The sequence below is a fragment of the Oryzias latipes genome, chromosome 5 (assembly GCF_053564925.1).
Source record: "Oryzias latipes strain Hd-rR chromosome 5, Olatipes_Hd-rR_3.1".
Taxonomy (NCBI): Eukaryota; Metazoa; Chordata; class Actinopteri; order Beloniformes; family Adrianichthyidae; genus Oryzias; species Oryzias latipes.
In genome coordinates this window covers 10,143,633-10,171,359 of record NC_136241.1, presented here as the reverse complement: position 1 = coordinate 10,171,359, position 27,727 = coordinate 10,143,633, and the positions used below count along the sequence as shown (strand labels likewise).

Sequence of the window (27,727 nt, the reverse complement as noted above, 5' to 3'; positions counted from 1 at the left end):
CTTACTTTCAATTCATGCCAAATGTTTTTAGGTTGGCGTCAGTGTGGAAGTCAAAGAATGCCCCAAAGCCATAATGCTTCTTTTTAGATGGATCCGTCTTTACTTCCACACTAATAGTGAAAAGTTTTTCTAATAATAAAAGAAGTCCTATTTGCTGTATTGTCAAAAATGTGTTGTAGCCAATTAATAGTACATAAGAACAGGACTGAGCAACCCCTCCCCCTTCACGTTCCATATAGGAAGTACCCGCTGGTCCCAAAAAGCCAAAACCCCATAGACTTCTATTGAGAAATAAACAACTATTACTCTTTTAATTTATTTGTAAGAATAACCATTCTTGCTCTGCTGCCTAATATTAACATGCTCTAGCTAATCTAAAAAAAACATTTTCACGATATTTTGCTGTAGCGCAAGTTAACGTCATAAACTGACCTCAATTAAAGTAGTTGGTCTCGTCTTGAATGTTTCAAGCGTTTGATTGACAGATTCTCCCGATTCTGCTTCTAATATGCTCACTCCTGATTGGAGAAAGTAGACGGACCAATTACGGCTGACTGAGGACTTCTGGTTCCAACATGGCGACGGAGATATTGCCTTTTAAAAAACTGTGACTGAATTGACTTCAATTGGTTGGAACCAGCTGAAGCTTATATAGCCTATATAATCAAAATATTGCCGACTGTTTTTAATAATGGTACAGCTGGGAATCACTATATCTAAAGTTTTCCCATCGATCGAATACATCTGTTTTGTTGTGGCCAAATGGTCATGCAGACAAACTTTAATAATAAAAAAATTAAATGATTTCATCTTGAACCAACTGCATGACTGCTTTGTTGTTTTTGATCTGAGGTAATCCTTACTGTGCTGAATGGAATAAACAAATATCAGTTATTTGATCATTTCTTTTATTGGAGATTTGTTGCTCACAAAAGGCAGTTGGTGTGTGTGTGCAAAAGATTGGGGGTTGTCTACAACTTTGCTTGTATTTGCAAAGTTAAGACAGAAGCTTTTAAGCTTACAGGAACACACTTCAGTCAAATTGTCTGCCATTGCTGTGATGAAGTGCTTACAATCATTCACCTCCTACACTAAAGGCAGTGATGGGAGATGTGGATGATGGTGTGAAAGAACCAACCTGTGAGGAAATTTTATGCTATCACAGGATTTGTGTATATGTGCAATAGCTTTTTGTAAAACTTTGTTTTACAAGTCGACAACCTTTACTGTTTGATTTGTTTTAAATAACCTGAAAATCATGTGCTTGTCTACAAACTAAAAAAGACCTGCAAACCATTAGTATTATAAGCATTCTCTCAAATATGTGCTTATTGCACTGAATTACTAGACTTGTAACAGAATCAGACATCAGTCCAAGTGTGTAACACGCCTGCAGCAATAAACACTCATGCTGGCACATGCCAAGGTATGATGTGAGAAGTGGCAGTGTTTACTTGTTGATGCACTGTGCTATATGCAGCATTTTATGACATGTATACATTGTTACACTTAATTTGTACACTCTTGGGTGGGTTGTAACCTTATTTTGCAGGATATTTAATTATGTTATTTGTTTTGAGTTCACATCTGCAAGGTTAGAATACACTGGCCCACCAAGCTCCAAAGTAGCACCCTTTTTTTTGGTTTTATTTGGACCAGTTGTTGAATCAATTTTTAATATATGTATGCTTTCCCCAACCTTTTCTGTGTTGCTTTGGGATAGCATGAAAAATAGCACTTTTGCTTTAAAGATGAAAAAACAGAAAGTGATATAGTTCTTAAAAAATTAAAATGTAAGTGTTCTAAAAATGTATTTTATAATGAGGAATTTTCGATTTTGTTCTATCTGACAAGCACTTTGCATGAAGTATTCATGTACTATAAATTTGTGCGCACGCACTTCCATGCTTATTTTCCAGTGCTCTATTTGGTCTGGATTGTAACTGGAATTAAATCTGTGGTTATTGTTGTAACTTAAAATGTTGAGAACATTTAAGTGCTATTCACTGCAGGAGTACCACAGCTGAAATATTAATTTCACCTAGGGCAATGCATTGTGAAAGGCAATGCATTGTTAAAGGTACTAAACTTTTAAGTGCTTGCTAAGTACGCACATCAATTTTGCAATAGTGGAGATGCGGAAGAGCACTGATTTTATGACGCACTTGCTGACTTGCTTCTCTGTAGATACTTGCTTAACATGGCAAGCTGACATAATATGTTTTTTGGGTCTGTATTAAGAAATGTCTGATTGTTACGCAGCTTGTTGCCTCATTGGGGATTCTTGAATGTGGGAAAGCCTTGCATGAGTTGAATCTGTTGTTGATTCTTTCAATCTGTGGTGTTAAGAACTTCAGAAGATAATTTTGTTAAAGGAAAACCATTTTCATTCAGGGGAGGCACTTACTCCTGAAAGATAAACATTATTTGTCAGAGGTTTGTTTTTATTATTATCCTACTTTCTTTAAGAAAAAACTCAAATGGAGAGAAAAAAAAGATTTATGTTGAGTGGAGAACCCTGTTAAATGTGTCAGTGTTGCCTCTTTCTTTAGGCTCATTCACTAAAACCTTCAACCCTTCTGGTTCATATTTCCCTTTTTCCTGCTTGATGCCCCATGGCCTGATCAGTGGTGTCTGTCATTGATATTATTTTGATTTTTCTGTGAATCTGTGGTGTTGGTTACATTTTGAGTTATGATTTTATGATGACCTGATTAAATATTGATATATGTCATATTTTAATTTTAAAGCCAATTTTGATTTTGTTAGGCTATGGAAACAGTTTTGACACAATGATTCAAATCAAACAAAGATGAATAAAAGTTTGAATTCTTAAATGAAAATATTACAGGAAATTTCATGAAAATAAAGCCGCTTTCTGTTTTTTTTTATCATTCTGCCTTTTCTTAGTGGATGTCAGTATTATTTTAACTAATCTGAAATCATACTTGCTCCAGCAGTCACCTGTACTGTTCTCCATCCCTGTTTTAATGTACCTGTTTCCAGGGCATTTTTTCCCCTATCCCAAGCTGTTGATAGACATACTTGTGTAGTCCTTCGTGATTTTGTAGCAGGCTAAGGCTTGTCTAAGCGCTGACTGTACTACAGGCTGAGTAATAAAGAAGGTGTGTGCGTGGAGGGGAGCGGGGTGTGATATGAATTATTTTCTCTGCCTTTTTGTGTGTGCTTCATCACTCCTGCAGCCTTCTAAGGTTCTCTAATTAAGGCATCATCCTGGCCCTGCAGATTTTAGAGTTGTTGTGTCATTAGCATGCTGTGTTCAATAGCACGTCTTTTTATGTCAGGCAGGACACTTTATTCAACCCTTTTCTTGGTCCCATCAGTTCTTGTGGCCTCCTGGTATATTTATTTGCTTTGTTCTTGCTGTTCTCATTAATGCCAAGGTTTTAGTCGGAAATTATTGTCTAGTAAAGATGAATGCATATTAAATGGAAAAGGTGGGCAGTGTGCTGCTTTACCAGTTCAGTCTGTTCAACAGCATTTTGTAGCATTTTGTTAAAACTGTATTTAAAAATGATAATTTTGACCAATCAATGAGCAACTATGACTTTAATTATCTCTAAATTCGTATAGACTTTTATAAATGTAAATGATATATATTCGGTCTATATTGTGATTCACTCATGTCAGTTATAGGGTGGAGGTGACTGAAGAGTGATTTGTTTTTTTAGCTCTTTTTGTAGTCTGGGACTATTTTTCCCCCTCATTAGGCTGACTCACCTGTCAGTGTGGTTAGTCAACAACTCTACTTACCTAGATCTGCTCACGCCTGCACAGTTGGAGAATAACCTCAGAAGCTATGCTTTCCAATAAGTCCTATAATCCTTGAAAAATGTAGAAAGAAGACATCACAATCTTTGTTTGGAAAAACTGAGACACCTTACTAAAGAAGGTTTTGCCCGAGTTATGAAAGTGTGTTGGAAAAAGTAAAAACAAACAAACAGAAAAACATGAAAAATCTTCTTGTTTCTTATTTTATCTTACGAAACAACTTTTTCTTTCTTACTTTATCAGAATAAATTCACAAAAACCAAAGTTACATTTAAAAGAACACAGAGGAGAAATGATTATAGTTAAAAAATCATTAAAAGTATGAAGGAATGATTCAATAAATTACATAAACTACAGTAAAAGACGAAGAAATAAGCTTGTTAAAGATAAAAAAAAAACATTATTCAATAAGATTTTTTTATGGATAACCATTATTATTATAAAAGTTTTTTTTTTTTTTTAAATACAGCTGCAACTGAACTACTGGTTTAAATGTTTACACAAAACCAGTTTAGCTCAAAGCGTTTCAACTACCCTTTTATGTGACCGCACAGGTCATCACACACAGTTTTTAATTAATACATAACTTCACAAAAACATATTTATATTGGCTGTTGAGTGCTGTCAGAACTGTTTTTTCTTTTCAGACTGATGGCACACACTTAAACTTACACACACATTCTTGCACAAGCACATGTTGGCATGCTTAGTCAAGGGAAAAATCTCGCAGCTTAATAAGTATTACACGCTTTTCAAACTCCTCATTTTACTTTCTTTTTATGTTGTTGTTCTTTCTCAGACTTAAGGCGGTGTCATCTTACTCATTTCTACAACCACTCCATCTTTTAACCTCTGTTCGTAATTTCTGTGCCGTCTAACCTTTCAACTATTTTTAAGATGGGAATGACAGTTTCTTCTGGGCCGATGGGTTGCTTCATTCTCCCCAACAGTTGACACATTGATCACAAAAGACAGTTTGTAGGACCATTATCGTTTGCTTTTTGTTACTTGCTGGATTGCTGCAGGGGAAAGGGAGAAACCCAAGCAGATAAGCAGCAGGGAGGAGAGTGTTGGTGAGAGAACCGGGATTTCTTCTAAAGCTTCTCCCATTTGACTGGCAATTGCGAAACAACTGCCCAGCATTCACTGTGTTTCTAGACCTTCAGCTATTAGACGGTTTATTAGGGGTGCAGGAAGTTGAAATAGTTGATAGCTTGTCTTAAATAGATCAATCCTTTACCAATTACTGCAAACTTTATAGAACTGCTTTCTCACTATATTTTGGCATTACAGTGCTCCCTCTTTTATTGCGTGGTTTAAGTTATAAAAATGAACCCGTAGTAGGTGGAATCAGCGAAGTAGGATTATAGATTTTGAAGACTGTAAAACAGCTAACTGCTCACTTAATACACTTTTTTTCTCTTCTTTGAACACTCAAAGTTCAAACCTTTGCAGGAAAATAAGTCCAATTTTATAGAATGAAAACAAAGATCTGCTGGGATCAAATATTTATTATGTAAATTTTGCAATATGGTGCTGCATCATGCTCTGAAACAAAAAGAAATTGGGAGATCACATAAGGTCAACGGCGAAATAGTGAGGGGACATTGTATAGCCAATATGTTTTACATACATACTCACAAACTGAATTGCATTACAATGAAAATTAAAAACATGTCTTCATTTTATCTTTTTCCAGTGTTGTCCAACAGAAGATGCTGTGCTAATGTCCTGAGCTGAGGGAGTCCAGTTCCATCCCACTCAGATTTGTATCTTTTAACCCTTGGGACGCATTTGGAAAGTCACAAGTTGTCAACGGTCACCGCCACCACAACTACAACCACCACCCCCCCCCCCCCCCCCCCCCCCCCATTTCCTTGTGCACCGCCTGCCGTCACCATGACGTCGGAGCTGGAGAGTAGCCTAACCTCCATGGATTGGCTTCCTCAGCTGACCATGCAGGCAGCTATCCGCAAGGCTGATGCCCAGAATGCACATGGGCCAGGCATGGGCAAGAAGAGCACCCTGCTGGATCACAACACCACATTGGATCAGGAGGAGGTCCAGCAGCACAAGGACGGCAAACCTCCCTATAGCTATGCCAGCCTTATCACATTTGCCATCAACAGTTCGCCAAAGAAGAAGATGACATTGAGTGAGATTTACCAGTGGATCTGTGATAACTTTCCCTACTACAGGGAAGCAGGCAGCGGCTGGAAGGTAAGGAAAAAGAAAGCTATTGTAAACCATTCAACCTTTATATCTAAACAAAATTAAGAGTATGAAAAAGACTGTGGGGATATCCACGTGTCAAGGAACTGTCAAAATATTAGAAAAGGGCCATATCTAGCCTAAAGATGTGCCTGATTTATGTAATCTGTGATGGTTTCTTTGTTTTTTGTTTTTATCCGTGTGCAGAGGGTTACCCTCTGCTTTGCATTTTTTAATAAGCTGCTGAATGCATTTACATAATGGTTGAAATTGATACCTGATTTAGGCAAGGTGTTCTTGTAGGTGCTGGGTATCTTAAACAAAGTGCTGAGACACTGGTAATTGCCATTGTCACCTCTGAGAAAGCTTAGAGAGAAACTAAGAGTGTGTCAAATCACACTAAGTGCTGTATTCCTCTAAATGACAAATGGTACAGCCTTAAAAAATGATATGAAGTGTAAAACCATGGATTAATATTCAGAGAAGTAGCCCCTATCTGTGCGAACACAGGCTAAATAGCCCATTCATGGGTGGTATTATTCACTGCAGATGCCTTGATAGGAGAAGGCCATTATGCAGAAGGAGAAAGCCAATGCTGTGTCATCATCTCAAGGAGGCCATGATATACTGAGATGAAGCTATGCTGATTGCCTTTTAAAGGGCTCAGATGGAAATTGATATTAGAATGAGTTTTCCAATCAGTCTACGTTTATTGGAAATAGAATCTTAGGCACTGGTTTATTGCAGTCAGACAAGATGTATGAAGCCCATTTCCCGGGGCGACGAGCTCTGGCTTATATACAGGCTGCATGGAGGTGTGTGTGTGTTTGTGCACGTGTAGGTGAGGAAGGGGAGCGTGTGGTATTAAAAATGGATTGATTTTAGTTTTTGCAGAATAGCCATTTGAAAGGAAATTGTTTCATTCTGCAACTCTTGTTTTCTTTTTGTGCTTCTTTTCACCTTTTTTCCAGTAACACAACTGAGTGTGTCTTAATTTGTTTAAATATTTATTAATTACGGTAATAAAAGGACTTAAACACCCACTCCAAGAAAATTGGGTTCTTGGTGTTTTTATAACATGTTCTTGTTCCATTTCATCTCATGATGGAGGACATATATAAAGAAAATTGACCTTAAAAGTGCATTTTTTGATGATTTATTTGTTCAAATCGTTTTGAATCAGGAGCACACCAAAAACTTTGTTACTCAAAGCTTGTAAATATGCTGGGCAGGACACAAAGCTAGCAGGAGGATGTGTAAACAGAGAGCTCCTAGTTATGGGTGACGGGAAGGGTGATGGGGTTACTCCACCCCAACTTGGGCAAATTTCCAATGAACTACTGCTGTTCTCCAAAAACTGTCCTAGAATATGACACAAGTTTTTTTTTAAACTTTGGTTGAAAACTGCATAGTCTTAATTACAGTGCATTCCAAATTATTAGGCAAATTATATTTTTATATGATTTTCTTAATACTAGATGCAAATGACAGTGAGCAAAATTTTCAAGTCACTAAGGATTAGAGTACCGTAATTTCTGGATTATAAAACGCTATTTTTGTCACACACTTTCAACCCTGCGCCTTATTCAATGATACAGCTAATTTATGCATTTTTTTCAAACGCTCGAGCAGAACGGGTAAGAGTGAGACGGGGAATACGGTATATGTGTCGAGGAAGATGCAAGTTTAATGTAAAGTTCTGCTTTGTGAATGAATAGCACGAACAGACGCTCATCATGGAAAATGCAAGAAGAAATGCATATGACGCAGCTTTCATGTTACAAGCAATCGTTAAAAGCAGTGTGAAAAAAATCCACCATCACCAACGGGTTTGGAAAAGCCGGTCTGCTGCGTGACTGAGAGGACAGCGCATTCTCAGGAGTGAAATTGCCTCAGGATGATAGTGACACTGACAGTGACAACGAAGGAGAGACAGAGAGACTGTGTTGCGAAGAATGTCTGACGCTATTCCAATCCCACACTGAGGAGGAAGACTTCCATGGTTTCAGTGCACAGGAAGCGCATACAAGTCACTGCTGCTCTCAGTGACTTTTAACGGTATGTTTTTTTTAACCAGCCCTGTTAGTGCTGTTACTACCATATTGCACACAGGCACTGTTTGGAATAGAGCTGTGACGGTGTGGGATTTTTGATCATCGCGGGGTGATGATGCAGCAGGAGTTGCGGTGTCGCGGTCCACCCCCCCCCCAAACACAAAATCCCCCGTCGGCGCGTCACAAATGAATACCGGTACAAGTAATAATTACAACGCACTATTCTTTATTAACAAATAACAGTAACAACGAACTATGTAACTACTGAACTCACTATATAGGTGTTGTAGAATGAGTAGGTGTGTCAGCGTGCTGCGTGTGTAAGAGGAAGGAGGGGGAGCAGAGCAAGAGTGAGGGAGAGTTCTCTCTCTTGCGCTGCACTCTGCATAAGCTCTCCCCTCCCACTGCACGTGCTCTCCCCTCTTTCTAATACACTGCACTGTTTCAGCACATACACATCATTCTACAACACATGTTTCAATGTGGGCACATGCGGCTTATAGACAGGGGCGGCTTATGTATGTACAAAATGTTTTGTCCTTTAAAAATGTAATGTAATTACAGTATATATTTAAAATTATTGAACAAACCTCCAAAAGACAGCATTATGATGGTATTCTTTACAAAAATAGCCTCCCAGAGCTGCTGTTTGGATGTGAACTGCGTCCCACCCTCAGATATTTTGCTTTAGGATGCTCCAAAGGTCCTCAATAGGGTTGAGGTCAGGGGAAGATGGAGGGCACATCATCAGTTGATCTCCTTTTAGCCCATAGCAGCCAATAGCCGCGTTTACATGGGCAAAAGTAATCGGAATGAACGCCTGATCGGAAAGAAAATGCGTCATGTAAACGCGCCGTTCGGAATACTCTGCCCCGGTCAGACTCATTCGGATCAGAATTTCTTTCCGATCGAGATAGGTGGGTTATACCGATCGTTTATCCGATCGTGGAGCATGTAAACGGTCATTCCGATCGTGTGTCACTGCTGCTCTGGTTTACGTCACGCATAGACGGTGTTTCGCTGAGAGAAAGCTTTGGAGCGCATACGGGACCGACCAGCTCTGCGGACACCCCGTGAAAAGCGCCGCTCCGCTCTCGCCCCGCTGGCTCTCCCCTCTCTTACACCCCTCACGGGGGAGATTCGGAGGAGGAGCGCTCACTCGGTCCACTGGCACCCGAGTGAGCAGAGCAGCTGGATTAATAATGTTGTGTCGGGGGGGGGGGGGGGGGGGGGGGTTACGTGTGCGTTTTGTTGTTTTGTTATGTGTGGGAGAATTCAGACTGCGAGCCGTCCCGCCGCTCTGGGTTAGCGGCTGCAGGACTCAGGAGGACCCGTGTTCGAACAGAGCTCGGGGCGCCAGCTCACAGAGTGGCTTTGGGGCGGTCTGTGTGAACTTTCAGAGCAGAAATAAATGTCGCTCAGTCCTTAGAAAGCTGCAGATTGCTGCGTTTCTCGCACGGTCCTGGATTTTGTGTCCATCCATCAGGCTAATGATGTTAGCCCGTGTTAGTCTGTCCTAAGCTTTCGTCCAGCTTAATTCTTCCACAAAAAAAGCACTGACCACACAGATTAAATATAACGATGAGCGAACAGGCAATTCATAATATTCATGACATTAATAAAAGCACGTTTGGAAGATCGTCTCGTATGTTACCGAGCTGCTGCATAAATGTCTATGGAAGCGGTTTGTTTACAACGGGACCTATATCCGCATCCGGGTGATTTTTACACTACTGCGCATGCCCAAATGATTCATTCCGAACGAGAGTGTGAGCCATGGGAACGTTTGTTCTAATCGGAAAAAGGTTTTCTGTGCCCATGTGCACGGGTGAATTTTAACCCGACCATTGATCCGATCAAGATATTCTGCCCATGTAACCGCGGCTAATGATGCAAAGGTATTCCTTGCAGCATGAAATGGTGCATTGTCTTGCATGAAGATGTCATTTTGACACCTTCAGGGACCCTAAAGAGGCCGACCAGCTCTCTCCATATGCTTCCACAACCTCCTTGCGAACTTCACAACCTTGTTGAGACATGGTGCCCATCCACCCAGCATCCATCTGGACCATCCAGGGTTGCACGGCACTCAACAGTGAACAAGACTGTTTGAAAATGAGCCTTCATGTATGTCTGGGCCCAATGCAGCTTTTTCTGCCCCTGAGTGTTTTTTAGGGAGTGGCCGAATAGAAGGTTAATGTACAACTGCAAGCTTCTGGAGGATCCTACACTTTGATGTTAGTGGGACTCCAGAGACAGCAGCAGCCTCAAAAATGTTCTTGCTGCTTTGTAATTGTATTTAACAGCTGCTTTTTAAATCTGATGCATTTGTCTAGTAGAAACATTCCTCATTCTGCCTTTATCTGCATTAACCTGTGTGTGCTCAGCCACAAATATCTTAATAGTACGATGATCAGCCTTAGGTTTTCTTTAAATATTCAAGGTTTTCATACCTTGTCCAAGGCATTTAACTGATTCATGCTTTTTGGCAGCAAAGAGATTTTTTTTCTTCCCCTATTGGTTGAACATGTTGGTCTGCTTAATAATATGGAACGTCTTTTTTAGTTGCTTTTTCTTTAGTTGAACTCAGTTGGCAGACTAATTATTACAGGTGTCTGAGATTGATGTCAGTGATGTTTTCCAACCAGCTGCACCAAATTTTAAAATGTGGGTTTTTGGTAAGATGTTCTATATGAAGTTATGTGATTTTTGTTTTTTTTTGTTGTTGATTTAAAAAAAAAAATAATGACATGGTAAACTCCTGGGATAATCTGAAATTATTGAATTATTAATTGAAATTATGACTTTATTGATTCTTACCAAAGTTGCTCAAAGGGACCTTTGGTCAAATTTAAAAAAAATATATATATTATTTAACAATAAAGATGTAAAACTCACTGCATTTTTGAACAGTTCTGTACAGCCAAAAATGTTCATGCACATTTTTTCTATGGGCATGCTGTGGGCGGGCGTCAGGTTTTAGTGAACAATTAAGATTAAATTAGATTCAACTTTGTCATAACACATGTACAAGTACAAGGTAACAACGAGCAGTTTGTGTCTAACCAGAGTGCAAACAAGCAGTAAAGTACAGGATATAATCATATGATAAAATAAGTTAAATATGCATATTGATATGAGGTGAATATGAATATAATATACAGGATAGTACTACTATTAAAAAATTATAAACAGTTATGTACAGATTTACGAGTGGGCTCATTAGAAATTTACATATGATGTAACCGGTTCCGGGTTACACAGCCATGTGCTTTATCGATATCTTATGATTTTTAATTCTGTCTGATAAAAACTGGGAACCGGATATTGATAAATCATGTAATAAAATGGTTATAGTACAACGGGGTGGGATTATATAAGTTCGCTTCCTTCCACTCTCTTTCAAGCAATATTTATTAATATGTCTAATTATCCTAAGTTTGATTAGTTACTGTATGAATGTATAACTGATGATTATATTGCTGTTGTGTATTATTTCTACTTAATTGCTTGAAATAAACCATTTCAAATCAAAAAATCAAAAAAATATGATATATTTGCATTAACAGATAGGTGGACATACAGTGTAGTTTATTAGTTGTATTTGCAATAATAAATACCCAGAAGTTGGTGAGGTGTATGGGGGTGTCAGTGGGGGACATACTTTAGAAAGGAAACAGTCCCGGGAAAAGAACTGCTCCTTTGTTACGAGTACTTGACTTGGGGACGCTGAAGCGTGTGCCTGAAGGCAAGGGAGAAAACAGTCTGTGAGCGGGGTGAGTCCCTGAGTCCTTTAGAAAACAGTGGTAACAAACCACTGGGCCTGCGGACCAGTACCGGTCCGTGGATCAATTGGCACCGGACTGTGGGAGAAATGAATAATTATGCCGTTTTTTTTTTTTCCTTTTCTTTTAAAATTGTTTTTTTTTTTTTAATTAACCGGATTATCTCAGCTACACCTTCGATCTTTTGAGCTGCAAAGTTTGGTCAGAGGAGCGAAATGACTACATTTGAACAATCTTTTATTCTGAAAAATCTTTGTTTTGGAAATTGAAAGAAATCTCTGTTACATTTCAGTCACTTGAGCTGTAAAAGTAGTCCGGCGGGGAGGAACACGAGAAAAGTTGTATGTGAAACGGTTCTTTGCAAATGGATCAGGGATAAGTGCAGGACAGAAAAACTGATGGAAGAACAGGCTACGACCTCGAGACAAAAAACAAAACAAAACAGTAGGCTACCAGGAGTCCTACTTAAAAATTGGATTTATCGCAGCAAGTTACTCCTAAAAATCGAGCCTGTATGGATAGCACTCATGAAGTTACTTGGCAGAATATGTTACCAGAGATTGAAGTTCCACTTGTGTTATTATCTGTTATTAATAACACATTTTTTAATTAAAGTATACCGTTTCATGCCACATAAAGGTTGGGAACCACTGCTTTAGAATACTGTGTGCTTGGCGAAGGCGACATCTCTTGTAGATGACCTCGATGACTTGGAGATTCTATGATTCGTTGGGCGGTTGACACCGCCAGCTGAAGAAGAGACTTAAGACAAGCAACAAGTAAGGCTAGATCAGGGGTAAGTAGGAGAGAAACAGGCGTGTTGTGCCGTTTTTTTCAACCCCCACAAACACTGTGCAAGGATCCCCTTTGTGTAGTGCTGTTCACGTGAAAGGTGCGTGCTCCCTGCCCTGGCGCACAGCCTGACAGTTTGAAATGAGGATATAAGCTAAGCAGAGCATAATTTGTGTGGGCATCCTACAGGTATCTTACGGGCACTAATGTATAACCTGCACACCCTTTGTGTGCAGCATTTGCATGTGTTTGGTAAGAAGCCAGGGCGAACACCTCTCTAATGACTGAAATAATGCTATAGGGCACTGTACATCCCCAATTTATCATAAGTGCATGCAACATGCATTATTATTTATGATACCACACACACGACAGTCATATGTTCCATTTTCATTACGTCCCTTATGGTGGACTTACAAACCTTAAGGGAACTGCAAGGCACATCTGTGGTCTTCTTAAGATGAAGCTCCTCCTCTCTAAAACCCAGACAACCCTGAAACCCACAGCAGCCGCGCGCGTGTGACTGAGGCATTAAGTCTTCCTTTGGATTCCTTTTTGACCTTTATATTGTCTTTTACATACTTTAACAAGAATTGGCCTATTTAAATTTACTTTAATTTTGTTTCAAGTTAATTTTCTAATATTTGTAGTTTGTGTTTTATTATTTTATCCTGTAATTTGGCTGAGGCTCTTCATGGATTTCCTTCAAAGTGTGAGAAATTTAGGGACTCCACCATTTCATTTCTACCCACAGTTGCAAGGCATTCGAATTGAGCAGGTTTCATTATCAAAATTAACAAAGATTTGACTCAACTGGAATGATGTCTGTGACGAAAATGCAAGTGCTAAAATTAGTCATTATCATTCTTCAATCATTTTCTTGTTCATTAGAAGCTAGCGCAGTCTGCATGCGGCTTGCAAATGTAGAAATACCCTTACATTAAAAGTGTGAGGAACCACATCACTCTAACCAGAGTACAGGAAACTAAAGAAGCGATTTCTAGATGTGCTCTTCAGCAAAGGCCTGCACCTCTGAATTTTTCAATTCTTGTTAGTGCTGTGGTTTCTCTGTCATAGTTTTTCTGAGAATAAAAACTGTGCTTGAATCTGTATTTATAGAACATACTTGTATTTAGACACATACTTTTGTTTAGCACTGTGGTTATGGTGCTTGTCCCATTTGTTGGAAGGAATTGGCACACTTTAAAGGTTTGGAAGCAACATTAGCCCAAAGAGGCGTGTTCTGTTTTGTGCTTGCAGTTTTACTCTCCCCAACTGTAGCTGTGTTAGGAGTTCTTCTATAGAGTGGCTAAGTGTGCATGCCTGTGTGTATGTAATTAGATGAAAGCAAGCATGCTATGATGGGGTGAATGTAGGTCAAATGTAGTCATAGCGCTTCCCTTCCCCTGGAGATGTCAGCCGCAGCAATTTGAAACACAACACATGCTTACTTCTATTCTTTATGATAATGCACGCTGTGCCTGTGAGATGAGACCTGGCTAATCTGAGCACCAGCAGTTTAATCATCTCTGTAGAACTTTATTTGCTTCCGCTTTTAAGAAATATCAATAAGTCCTGTCAATAAAAACACATAATTCCTCAAGGTCAAATGTTGTTGTTGCCTCCAGGGAAGCAGAATATGTGCTTGGCATCCACGAGCAAGAGATCAGTTAGTCTTTCTTGCACCATTTCTGGCTCTGAGGTATATTTGATTTTTTGTTTTGAAGGATTTTTCTGTGCAGTTGTTTGCATGATTCAGCTCTAATGCTGTAGCCTCCATTCTTATCAGCTATTTTAATGTAAAGCACGTTTTTATTTATTTTTTTACATATTCCTGATTGCTTGGATGCATTTTGTTTCTGAACACATTTATCTAAGGAAGTATATCCTGTTCTTCTGTCAGCTTCTTCTTTTATGCAGTATTGACTTTAGTGTGTCGGCAATTTAAAATTAAGATGGTCTTTTATGTGAACCAGATTATCACAAAATAAGAGATCTCACCTTACCACAGTAGATTTCTCCTTGAAAGTAGTGCTCAGTGGGGCTGAAGAAGTTGATACAAATTCTGATTATTATTTTTTAAATTAAAAATAAATTCCAATCTATTTTGAAAGTTTTTTTTTTTTGTTTTTTTAAATTTTCAAACAGAAAAAGCAAAATGATTTGTATTTTTTATGTTATTTTTTAGCTTGGGTTGTATATTTTATGTTGAAATTTGGTAAACAATAATTTGATATAATTACAGAATAAAATAACTATTTTTTAGGCTATATACATTTACATTCTTATAAAACTAAAGGCCACTGTGCTAAATGATGTGTGTAATGTTGAGGTACCGGTATATGCAGTTACCTTCATCATAACTAAATTTAACCCAAGTTAATGTGAAAAACAAATCGCATGCAAAAGTTCCTCTTTTAAGCTTTATAGATTTTGTAATTTGATTTATATTGATTCAAATTGTTAAAAAAAAAAGATTTTTCTGTCATTCAAAGCACTAACTTCCTGTGTCAGGATTTTTTTTTTTTTGCTCAGCAAATTGTGATGCAGTGCATAAGGCGGTCTTACTTCAATCACAGGGCAGGTTACAAGACAAATACCAGAAGCATTTCAGTGGAACATATAGAAAAAGCACAAAACTTTCATTTGACATCAGGAATCTTTCACATGCCAGTGATTGCTGAAAACATGTTTAAAGTTCTATGTGCTTTTCCTTCAGCAGCAATGCTGTGCGCTCCTCTTTCTAGCAGCGTTTTAGTCCGTTTTATAGGAAATGATTGAGACTATTAAGTTTAAGGCCAAAAGGTGTAAAGTTGTCAAATTAAGGGCTGAAGCAATAAAGTTATGATGAGAAAAGATGTAATTCTGGCACTCTGAACTCCACACCATTAGACTCTATGAAGGGATAACATTAGGGGTCACATTTTGAGGCAGTAGAGAACTGCTCTGGTTTTCTTCCAGCAGCACTAGACTCTTCTGGTGGTATTTAGCTTACCTAATGTACTGGATGTTGGGATTTTTTTCCATACAGCTATTCAAAAAAAAATCCATAAAGCCAGGTTTCTTCAATATTTGTGTTTTGCAAGTTAAAACAAAGTAGAGTTATCCCCCAAATCCTGTTGGACTCCTTTCACAATATAGGCACATTTACACAAGAACAACAAGTTGGTGTGGGATAAAGACCTGATTCTAAATCAACTTTGTGGCAAGACAAAGCTTGAAAACTTTCTTTACTTCATGAAGTACTGAAAACATTTCATTCAGAGCAATGTTGCTATCCGAAGCAAAATAAAAGCAAACTTAATACACTGCTGCCTGGTAAAGAGTTCAGGGTGTCTGGATCTCTCATAGAAGCACAGCAGATACACTTACATATTTCATCAGGTTAACTGGGAGGCAACCTGTGGGATGACTTTTCTGGCAGCCTGTTTAGCCTATCACAATCCCAGTACCTCCATCACAGGGCTGCAGAATGTCCTCCTGGAGTAAAAGTGTCACTAGAAGTATTAAAATGGAACCAATGGGATGAAATCAAACAGTGGTCATTTCTGCCAGAATGAATAGAGAGCAGCTGATAAAAAAACCATACTCAGAAATGCAATCCGCTCTGATTTGAACCTTTCCACAATTGACCATTGTCCATAAACGGCAATATAGCCCAAAAGAAAGCTATCAAATCAGAAAATAAATATAACTTCAAAACAATATGTATCCTTTAAGTGCTGAGAAATCTAAGGGATTGAGTTTGTGAGGAAGCATAACGAGGTGATGTCCTGGGTCCAAACTCAGGATTAAGTGCCTTTTATCTATAGGGTTCAAGTTTTTAGGGGATGTTATGATCCAGTGTTACCTTAGTTACTGCATTCTAAGTCAAGCCATGTTATGGGCCCCCAGATTGAGGTCAGGTTGTGTGAAAACATCCAGATATGAGCAGAGCAGCTGCAATATAGAATAGATAGAATAACTAGAAAACAGACACAAACCTTAATAGATTCTTTTAAAACATCTCCTCAGAAAGAAAACATTGCAGATAGTCTTGTACTACATACTACAGTTAACTCATCGACACAAGTAAATAAATATTAGTCTGGAATTAAATTAATTCTGTTCTGAAATTTAAAGAGAAATCAGTATAAGATGGCTCTAATCAAAGCTAAATTTGCACCCAAAAAAATGAGTGTGAGGCATTTGGGCCGCAATTACCTCATATGTTTAAATTGCATACAGTTCTAAAATCCATTTGCTGATGGAACATCTTCTGACTGTTCGCAATCTTCCAACTTCCATCTCTTTTTTGCTGCCTAAAGATGTAAAACTCTCAAACCAGCTTAGGAAATTGACATGACGTTTGACGTTCTTTTCTGGCGCTTTCTCCTGGAATAAAAAAAAAATATATATATATATGTTTTTCAATGTTGACCTCCACTTTCATTTTAAACCTCCTCTATTCTACTTGTGGGATTTCCTCAGGCGAGGTGTATAAATTTTATCTCTACATTTCTTCCAGGTGAGGATGCCAAATAAAATCACTCCGTTTTTAAACACTGTAAAAATGTGTGAAATGTTTCCTTTGTAACTGTTGAAAAGATTGCTGCTGCTGCTGCCACTGGGACTTTTTAGTATTATTTTTTTTGTGTTCTGAATCTTTGTACTGGGACAAAAATATTTGTAAGTTAATAGGGGGTTTCTGGTATTGATTAACAAACATTGACATCCATTTCTGCATTTTCACCAGGGTCTGTAGCTCTTGCATTAGTCTGTAAATTCAGTGAGAGTGCAGATATGAAGCATAGAGCTGCCTTCTGTAGAAGGCTTGGACCTTGCTTTGATCTCATTATAAAATGCAAATACACAGTACCCCAAAACAGATCAAAGGTTTGACTTCCTATCGGATCTGAAGCTTAATATTGGTGGCCTGGAGCAGCTTGCCCTTTTTTAAAGAGGCGATTTGGGTCCTCCAGGACATTATTTACTCTGTAGATAGATAATGTGCCTGCTTCTGAGTAGTGACTCGTCACAGCTCAGGAAATCCTTGCAACTTTGGTTTATTTGTAGAAGATTGAAGAGGTATGAGCTTTTCCACCTTTTTTTTCTGTATCTTCCACCTCGAGCCGAAATTTGCAGGCTCTGAAATCCAAAAGTGTAAAATAGCTTTGGTGTTAGACTTTGATTCCTTCATCCGCCCCTTTAGCCTGTAGGATAATGAGACTGGATCATTTAAAAGACCTGGCTAAAACTCAAATATCAGCAACAGAGGTAGACAAGCTAATATAAATAAATAAATAAATAAATAAATAAATAAATAAATAAATAAATAAATAGTCTTTATTTGCATTTTTGAAATGTTATTTCAGATCAACCCTGAAACTATTTTTGTTTAGGTTTAATTCTTCACCTTGTCTTACAGGTAAATCACAGTGACAAGCCTTTACAGTAACGTAGAGACAGCAGTGTGGCTCTGTGCCGGTGATGCACTGACTTTCAGTTTGTGGGAGAAGTAGTGATTCACTCGATTGCTAGTTTGATCCTGCTGTGAGGCAGGTTACCATGTCAGGAAGCTCCAGCCTGGCCACCCGCCCACCAGCATCACCTTGCACCCGCCTACCGGCTCCCCACCGCTCATGCTTTGGCCCTTAGAGTGGGTGGGGAAAGCATGCTGGCAGGCCTTGGCATGGATACATTTTGGCAGAAGCTGCTGTCCCTGCGCTGCACTGAGTGAAGTGCTGACTGCAGTGCAGTACATAAATGGCCTGAGGCCTCTGTTGCCTCCTCAAGTGGCCTGCAGACCTGTTTAAAGATATTGGCGACTGTTTTATTTTAAATTGTGTTTGTCATTTTGACAGTAAGCCTTACTGTCATGCTTTTTATTCACTGCATACAGGATTTTTCAAATTATTATTCAAGGCAGCCATTGCTTTTTAATTGCTCCTCACCATCTGCTGTTTTTGATCAAACACAATGCAACAGTGGCTTGTAAAACCTTATGATTGTGGTTTTTAATCGATTATGAGGTCAATATCTGGTTTGTAGTTGTGCACCTTGATGCTGCTGCCCTATTCCTACTATTTGTATCAATCTTTAAGGATATGTTAAAAATGAGAGTTGCCAACCATTCATTTATGCAATAATTAATTAAAATAGCTTCAGGATTTTGATTTAAAATAAAGGTTTTTATCTGCTCGTTTGATTCAGTCTTTATCTTCTAGATGTAGTGAAACATAAGAAGTCCTCTTGAAGGAAGTCTTTCAGCATAGATGTAACTTATATTAAGCTTTTATTATTTTTGAAGAAAAGTTTGGATGTGAGAATTGTTCAACTTCAAGACAACAGCCGATATTAACCCATTTGGTCTTGTTGCTCTCTGTTGAAACTTTAACTTTTGCTGTTGATTCTTATCTGGACTAAGTAAACACATGATAGTTTTTTATGTTTTAAAGGCAGTGTCTGCAGTATCGTGACACTTGTGCTATCCTAGACCCTTTAACATTGGGAGTGGGGTCATCTAGACCCCACAAGACAGCGCGCTATACCTTTTTTCTTTAAAGATCTGTGATCTTCACTGGTGTACATGGATTACATGAAATCCTCTTCACCTTTATCCACGTTTGTCATGGTAGGGAGAACACGCCAATGTAAGGATCGAGTCCTCTGGACCCCATAGGATAGCACAAGGGTTAAAACAACTTTTAAATCAGTAAAAAGGTTAAACATCTTTGCTGTTTGATAATGAATAACTTCTGGGTAAAATATATGGCTGTGTTCAAATTCACTCCCTGCTCCCTGCAGTCCACTATATAGAGTGCTCGGCATTTATTTGGGGTGTCCGAATCTACAAATCCAAAATCCAGTGAAATTTCCCAGAGGTCTCTGGGAAAACCCAGTGTGCATCAATGCCTACAAAATTTGAAAATATAGACCATGATGCATTGTATTTGAACAACATGTGGTTTGGGTTAGGGTAGGTGTTCAAGCTGTCATCAGCAGAACTCAATGGATCCATAATTCGTCTTTGTAAAATGTTCACAATTATGGGGTTCTTACTTTGGCAAACTGACGTCATACTTAGCTTATTTAAAAAAATAAGTTAATACATTTTTAAAAAAGTTGCCAAATTGTATTAAAATCCAGGGCACTGGATATTTCCATTCTATATAGTCTTTTTGAGGTGAGGGAGTAGCGAGGGGATTTTGACAGTCTTTGTTATTTTTCAGTTGCCAGAAACACATTAAATAAAGTGCTTCCTTTTCCTGAAATTTAGTCAGATGTTTTTACCTAATCAGCTTTTTCGTTTTATGTCACACTGTAGATTTGTAGGATATGTACATCAAGACCTTATTTTTTCTTTTTTTTCAGTGAAAACAATTTAGTAATTGAAAATAAGCAAATGAAAAGCAAATTAAATTTGAGTTACTTTTTTAATTCTTTTGAGTCGTACTGTTGATGTTTGCATGTAGCTCAAAAGCTCTTTCAGGGTTGGTTTTATTTGAATAAAATATATATGTTTAGGTTTGTGTCTGTTTTCTAGTTATTCTATCTATTCTATGATAATATGATTGTCCTCTCTATTCATATTTAGTTTTGTCTGTTTGTTCTCACGCTCTTAAGAATGGCAGCGAAACATGATGGTTGCTGCAATGAACCAGCTGTTTCATAGACAGTATGATACTAATAACCAACAGTGGTATTGAAAACATTCCTGGGTCAAAGGTTTGCTTGTCTTGCACTGATGGCGATGCTTCAATCTCATTGTCAACGGACAATGACAATAAAGCAGATCTAATCTAATCTAATCTGAGGTTTTTTGGTTGTAGTGCCTAGATTGCCAAATAATTGTATCTAAAATAAGTTAAATGTTTGTAACTTATTTAATGTAGCCAAAAAATTTTAATGAATAATTTAGAGACTACTTAATCTCACATGAAAGCAGGTAATGTTAGAGTAATTTTAAATGGAAAAAAAGCTTGGTATTGAAATTACATTTCTCTTGTGATTATCACGCCTTTATATTTTGTTAACATTGGGTTTATATACAATCCCTGCTAAGTCTGCAAACAGATTTTTGCTCTTACAAAGAGCAGCAGAGGTTTAAAGTGTGACTGGCTTTAGAATACACCAGACAATATATTTCCAGAACTTTATCAGAACATTTTTGGAAATCATCTTTTAGTGTATGAGTGAATATTCCTTGTGCCCTGTTCTGGTTTTTGAAATGCAGTTTATAATATTCATAAATATGCTAGCCTGCTCTCCCAGATGAACCATTGCCTACTGTGAAGTTTGCTGCTAATTGATCTGCCAGTGCTGTAGCTTGCACACAGCGTTTCCTTTTTGGAAATGAAAGAGAAAAGGGTTGGAGGACTAATTAGTAGAGTCTTGTGAATTGTATTTTTTAAATAAACCTTGGCAACACCATACAGGTTGGGATATGGGCAAAGGCCTGTAGCTTGGGTTTGAATTCCCGGCAATGTATGCCTACAAACTGAGTCTGGGAGCTCATTCATGCAGTCTGACATCCTGAATGTGGGTCACTCGCATCTGTTTAGAATTTTAAAGGAAGACTGACCCTAATGATTGAGATGGTAAAAACCTGCATGGTAAGTAATTATCCTGCAGAATCTTGTCCGGTTTCTTCTTTTTTGTGCATCCTGTTTCTTTGGCAGTTTTTGAACTCCTCCTTTGAGCCAATTTTCAGAAGTTAATTACTATACACTGCTCCTTGTAATTTTTACCTCTTTACTCTCATTTCTTTTTATTTATGAGCAGCACAAACATAATTTTAGACACTGGTATTTAAAGCTTCTTTTAGATAAATTTACCACAATGACAGCCATCATCCAAGTGTTGGTCTCGTCAGTGAACCAGGATGGTAGCACTCATCCCTGAGTGTTATTTGATCATCCTGTTGGCACGTCCTCAATGAGGTCAGTTGTCTGTGGGAAGGGGGACAGTGACACAGCTGTAGCAGTGGAGTGGAACCCGTGATGGATGACATGCCAGAATGGGCCATGCTCCCTCCCAGTAGCCTGTATTGACAGGCACATTTCTTGCATCTAAGAATCTGCATCAGCAGCGCTAATCGTGGGTCATGCTGGTCACAAATGTGATATTTGAATACCGTCCCTGTAATTGCTCATTTGTCAATGTCACATCTAAATTTGCAGGATTTCTCCAACCTGTTAGGGAATAAAACTTGCTCTAATAGGCAGCAAATGCACACAAAAAAATAGCTGGAAATGTTACTACTACTTTTTTTATTGTAAGGCCAGTCTAAACATGGTCACTTGTGTTTTTTTCTAAATAGTTTGAATAGTTTTTGTTTAAAACATGGCCGTAACTTAATTTGGCTTTGTATTAATGGTTAAAACCATTTCTGTTTTACTCCAAAGTGTGTAGCCTCTTTTCTAATGAGATGTAAATTGTTTTGTGAATGTGAGTTCATGTGTGTGCTGAGAATGATTATAATCCAAGCCTTGGCTCCAAGCCTTTCAGCCTGTGCTCCACCAGCCACAAGGCCACAGCCTCTCTTTCCCCAGTTAATTGCATCTGAATTAGTCCATTAATGTGACCATGTAGAGAGATGAAAGGGTGCACAGAGGTGTCTGGCCTCTTTTGACCACTGCAATGTATTATTAATGGGTCAGCAAGTCTGGCAGCTCTACATTAACTTGGCTAATGGACTGTAGGGTCCATCTGTGATTTCTTTTTACAAGGAAGTCAAATCTGAAATGTATTAAGAGGAGGAAAAAAAGATTTTCTGGTACTTAATTGTATCTCAAATCTTCAGGAAAATGATTTTGTGGTGGAAAAAGATTTCCTTAAAATGTTGACGCTTAGAGTTCAGTTTTGAAGTCAGAGGTTCTCAACTCACAGCATCAAATTTTGTGTTCTTGAAAGCAGGTGCCTCAAAAGTAGCCGGTAACTGGCGAAAATCCGCTGCCTGTGAGAGAAGCAGTTGTCGCCTACTCTTGATAATAATAAAAAGTTTCACTTAATGCAAAATTAGTGGTGTTCATCTGCTCTCCTTTTTCTCGAATGCTCCTCCCCTACTGTTCACACACGAGGTAAGCAAATGCACGCGATACCAGACGGCCCATTTCCATTACACGTATGCGGAAAACTTTATTAAATTCTAGAAATGTCGAAAATGCACTATTTCGCAATACAGTTTCCATCAAATAATAATTATGTGAATGAACACATACTAACTGGTGTGATAACTTATGCACAAACATGGTGATGGATGTGAAAAATACTTTAAATTACAGCAGATGCTTCTAAATTTCTGCCACTGCACTATGCGCTTATCATCATTTATCAAAGACTATGTTGGCGTCTTATTCAGCCAATGGAGCGGCACGCTCCTTACACGTGGGAGCGGCTACGTATGAAGCCGTTTTGGGTAATCAACTTATGATGAGCTATGGGATGTACATATCGAATAGTTCAAGTTGCCATAAGATTCTTTTAGCACATTTAAGGTTTACCATTTATTGCGATTTTCGCTGACTTTTGCGATAAAAATATTGCACAGCTTGAAATCGGGATAACAATAAATTTGCGATTAATTGTGGAGGCCTACTCTATATGAATTTTGTGTATTGTGCTTGGTTTTAGTTCTGAATTTTTTTTTTTTTATTCAAATGCTTCCTCAGTTTCAACTGCAGTTGTTGTATGTAGCAATTTCTGGTAAAATATCACCTTCATAGTATCTGTTTGTTCAGAGCATCGCAAACTGCAATCTGCAAAGAGTGCCTTCTAAAACAGCAAGAGCACAAGACTTTCTGGGAAATTGTTGTATTTGAAATCTTAGAACTGTTGGCACTACCCTGACACCATTAGGAGCTACAGTCATTTCTTCATTGTTGGTCCACATTGTAGTCAGTAGTCTGCTGTGAGCCATTGTCAGAGGAAAGCATCAGAGGCTCCTCTTCAGGCTGATAATTAAGTGGCGTACTGACAAACAGCTTTCATCAGATCCCTCATGTGGAACTGAGAGCATGCGAAGGCTTTCAGGGAGGATAAACCAGAGGACGTCATTTTGCCTCCAATCTTTCATGGCCTTATGTTGCCTCTGCAGTGGAGGCGGCGGGGAGGGAAAAAAGGGCCCTGTTAGGCACAGGAAGAAAGAATGAGCCAGCATTGCTCTGAGATCCAGAGTCAATTTCACACCACTCAATACAGGTGGCTATTTTTATTTATTTTTTTTTATTTTTATTGGTGCTTTGGTGACTTATTTTTTCTTACCGAATGACCAAGAAAACATTGATTTGCAAATTAAAATTTTGTGACTTATTTTTTCTTACCGAATGACCAAGAAAACATTGATTTGCAAATTTAAATTTTGTCAAACATGACTTGGCAACACTACTTCAAAGTAAAAGCTTGAGTTTAGGATTTAATTGCCCCTAATGGCTACACTGAAAACTGCTTTAAAGTGTCAAATTAATTGAAGTTCATTAGGAAGCAATTAATTTAATTTGAACTTTATTAAGCTCCGTAAAAAGAACAATTGAATAAAAAAGTCATGTTTTTACAGTTAAAATAATCATTTCAGTATTACTTTGCTGCACTTTACCAAAAGTAATTTGCATGCATGTTTTATAACTACCCATGGACAGTCTCTGTCTGCCCGTCACCTCCTTAATTTACAGACTAAATGCACTAAATGTATTGTATTAAATAGTTTATCACTCATAACTGTCAATTTTTACACCGGTCTATCCCACTGCATTTTTATTTATTCTTACATTTGTCCTGGTGCATTGCCAGTGACAACCCTGTTGAAGGTCAGAGGGTTTCTGAAATAATCCAGTTAATGGAATCACGCTACAATTCTGCATGCCGCACTATGCAATAGTGTAGCAATTCTAGCAACATTAGAGATTGTATTAAGCATTTCTGAAGCATGCGGTTTGTGTTTTCTGAGGGAATCGAGATGGCAGAGGTGCAACTGTTAGCCTAAAAGAGACAGAGACAGCTCTTTCGGGGGCCGTGATCAAAAACGCCTCATGCGAGTGGTTTGAGTCATATGTTGTAGTGTGACCTGCCATTCAGTGTTGCATTGAGGGAATTTTTACTTCACAGCTTTTTAAATCTGCAGTGACTGAATTTAAAAGGGAAATGCTCAAATTTCTAACACACCATTCAAAAGTGTGAGCATATTAAAAAAAAGTGACCCCCACCCCCACCCCTTCTAATTTTTTTAGACTCTATCCAAGGCTGGCCTTTTGAAAGTAAAGAAGCAGTTAAAGAGGAGAACGTGGATGAAATGCCTTAGTGAGATTGAGTTCACAGCATTCGTGGAAGAACTTTTGTTCTATAACCCCATTGCCTCTGCTTAAAAGGGAACATCCTTGATGTAGCATTCATAAACGTGTTATATGCCTCAAGGGAACTGTGAGTTTCTTGAGTTGGCTCAGATTCTTGTCGGCTCTTTTGCAGTATCCTTGGATTGCTCTCAGCAAAATGACTTGCCAAATTAAGTTGGATTTCATTGCCTAGTAGGTAGAGTTGAAAATGTTTTTCACACATTTGTGTAGGAAGGTAAGTTTTAGGTCTAAACTTACTACTAGTGGTAAACAGGTATCAGTCAGAGGTTAGACAGCTTGGTCCAACATGGCAACATCTTTATCAGTCGTTTTGTTTATGTAAATGACATGAATTTTTTTATTACACTTGGCCATCACGTGAGACATTTATGACGAAGAGCATATTGTTCTTTAGTCTACCCTCTTTTTTCTACCTGTAGTTTTACTAAACTACCTGCAAACTCTGGAAATACGGCACCTGTGAAGGTGAATATAAATCACTGACGTGTCTCTTGGCTTTCCCATTGTCTCTGGTGGGTTTTGGCAGATTTCTCTTTCTTTTCTTTTCTTTTAAAATGTTTCAATTGTTTGCCTTCTGTTGCTCAAAGGCCTTAATAACATCCCCACATCCCCATTGCAAATATTCCAAAAGGCCATTGTGTTTTTGTCACTAATCTCGCTGCTCCCAAATTCCTTTTTGTGTCCACACTTTATCGCTTATCAAGCTAATTTCTTTCTTGCATGTACTGCCCTTTTTAAATTAGTCTGCCTTTGAAAAATTACTTTAATTTAACTAAATGCTTATTGTTGAGGGCTGTTAAGGGAAAATACAATTTTTGTGTCCTGGAAAAGTGGATGAGAAGTTTTAATTACTAAAATACATGAATATGGCCTGACATAGTCTTAGCACAGATAGCTACATTCAGTATTCATTTTTACAGTTTATATTTAGTTTTGCATTTTTACTCTCTTTTCATTTCAGGTCATTAACATAAACTTAAACCTTTCATAGAAAAGTTTTTAAAAATACATTTTGAAACATTTATTACTAGGTTTGGTTTAGCAAATTATTTTTTAATTGATTCAAATCAGAAATAAAAAACTATGAACTTATAAATCTATAAGTGATTCAATAATTTTAAAGCAATACTCACTCATTCTAGAACAATTTTGATAGTACAACAATAAAACTCCAGATTTGAAAACATGAGAAGGCTGGACTCATACGAACATGGTTCTATCATACATCCGACAGAAAGGATAAAAGTCAATCATGAGTTTTGGGGTTCTACTAATTTGTGACATTGTGTTGTCTTGTAATTTTTCTTACCTGAACAAACTTACCTTTTCCTACCTGTATGTGTTTGAGCAAGTTTTTTTCCTTATTGAGCAAGTACCATTGCTTCCCACATGCCTTCCCACTCCCACTACAAATAGACAGTGAAGGTGCTACATTCCATGGCCTTGGTGCACATCCCCAAGGCTGAAGAGTGTGTTCTGTGTTGGTGGGGATGTCACTGGGTCTATTTGAAATACCAAATATCTAAAAATACTGTAATCTACCTTTGTGTTTGTGTATCTGCATTGATTCTCTTCCTGTTACCTGTATTGTGTCCATGTTTACCTGTGTTTATTTCCTTTTGCTTTTGGCTGCTCTAGTTGCTGTGAGGTTTTATTAAGTTTGAACTTCTTTTATCAAAATGTGAAACATTTTTACAGCAGGTTAAAAACCTGGAATACTTCAAATATGTGTCTGTATTCAAATTTCTTTCTAATTTTAAGATTACAGCATTTCTTTCTGTTACCAATAATTTAAAATAGATTTTACCTTTCTTTATATTATTTATACTTAGTTAAATCCTAAACTTAACATGGTGTGCAAAGGTTAAAATTTTTTGGTCTCTTAAAGCTTACAGTGCTTTAAAGGTTCTAAATAAAAAAGCACATTTTTATTTATAAGCATTATGTCACGCATTTCCTTCCCCAAAATTTCTTAGTAATGATGATCCAAATGTTCCTAGTTTTCTTTTAATAAAATATATATGAAAATTATCCTATAACCAGCCTTGCGAAGGGATGGATGGATGGATGGATGGATGGATGGATGGATGGATGGATAAAAGGCCCCAACTGACAGTGTGTTCAGAGAATGTCTCAGGCAATGGAGAGCAGAGGATGCAGTGCTGGAGGACAGATCCTCATGGTAGGACAAACCCCTGACCATAACTGAAGTGGCTGATATCAAGAAGTCCTACCAATGGCTAGAAAGGGCTGGCCTACAGGACAGCACTGAAGCACTCATCCTGGCAGATCAGGAACAAGCCCTGAGCACCAGAGCGACAGAGGCTCAGATCTACCACACCAGACAAGACCCAAGGTGTAGGCTGTGCAAAGAGGCGCCTGAAACAATCCAGCACATCACTGCAGGATGTAAGATGCTGGCAGGTAAAGCATACATGGATAACCACAATCAAGTGGCTGGAATGATCTACAGGAATATGTGTGCAGAATATGGACTGGAAACCCCAAGGTCAAAATGGGAAACACCTGCAAAAATGGTAAAAAATAAGACGGCAAAGATCCTGTTGGACGTCCATATACCAAACTAGAGGATGGTTATGGCGAACCAACCAGACATTGTAGTGGTGGATAAAGAACAGAGGAAATCCGTTGTGGTGGATGTGGCGGTCCCAAGCGAAGGGAACATCAGGAAGAAGGAACATGAGAAACGGGAGAAACACCAGGGACTCCGAGAAGAACTGGGGAAAGCATGGAAAGTGAAGGC

The 27,727-nt window shown here is 38.2% G+C and overlaps 1 protein-coding gene across 2 annotated transcripts in view; it reads left to right on the top strand.

The window, feature by feature from the left end:
- foxj3 (forkhead box J3) overlaps positions 1-27,727 on the top strand; it is an 84,462-nt gene that overhangs the window by 33,215 nt on the left and 23,520 nt on the right. For both annotated transcript variants that reach the window (XM_023954861.2, XM_078947054.1), the window contains exon 2: positions 5,492-6,012. In XM_023954861.2, the coding sequence (XP_023810629.1) occupies positions 5,692-6,012 (321 nt within the window). In that variant the 5' untranslated portion in view covers positions 5,492-5,691. The remainder of the gene's footprint in view (positions 1-5,491; positions 6,013-27,727) is intronic.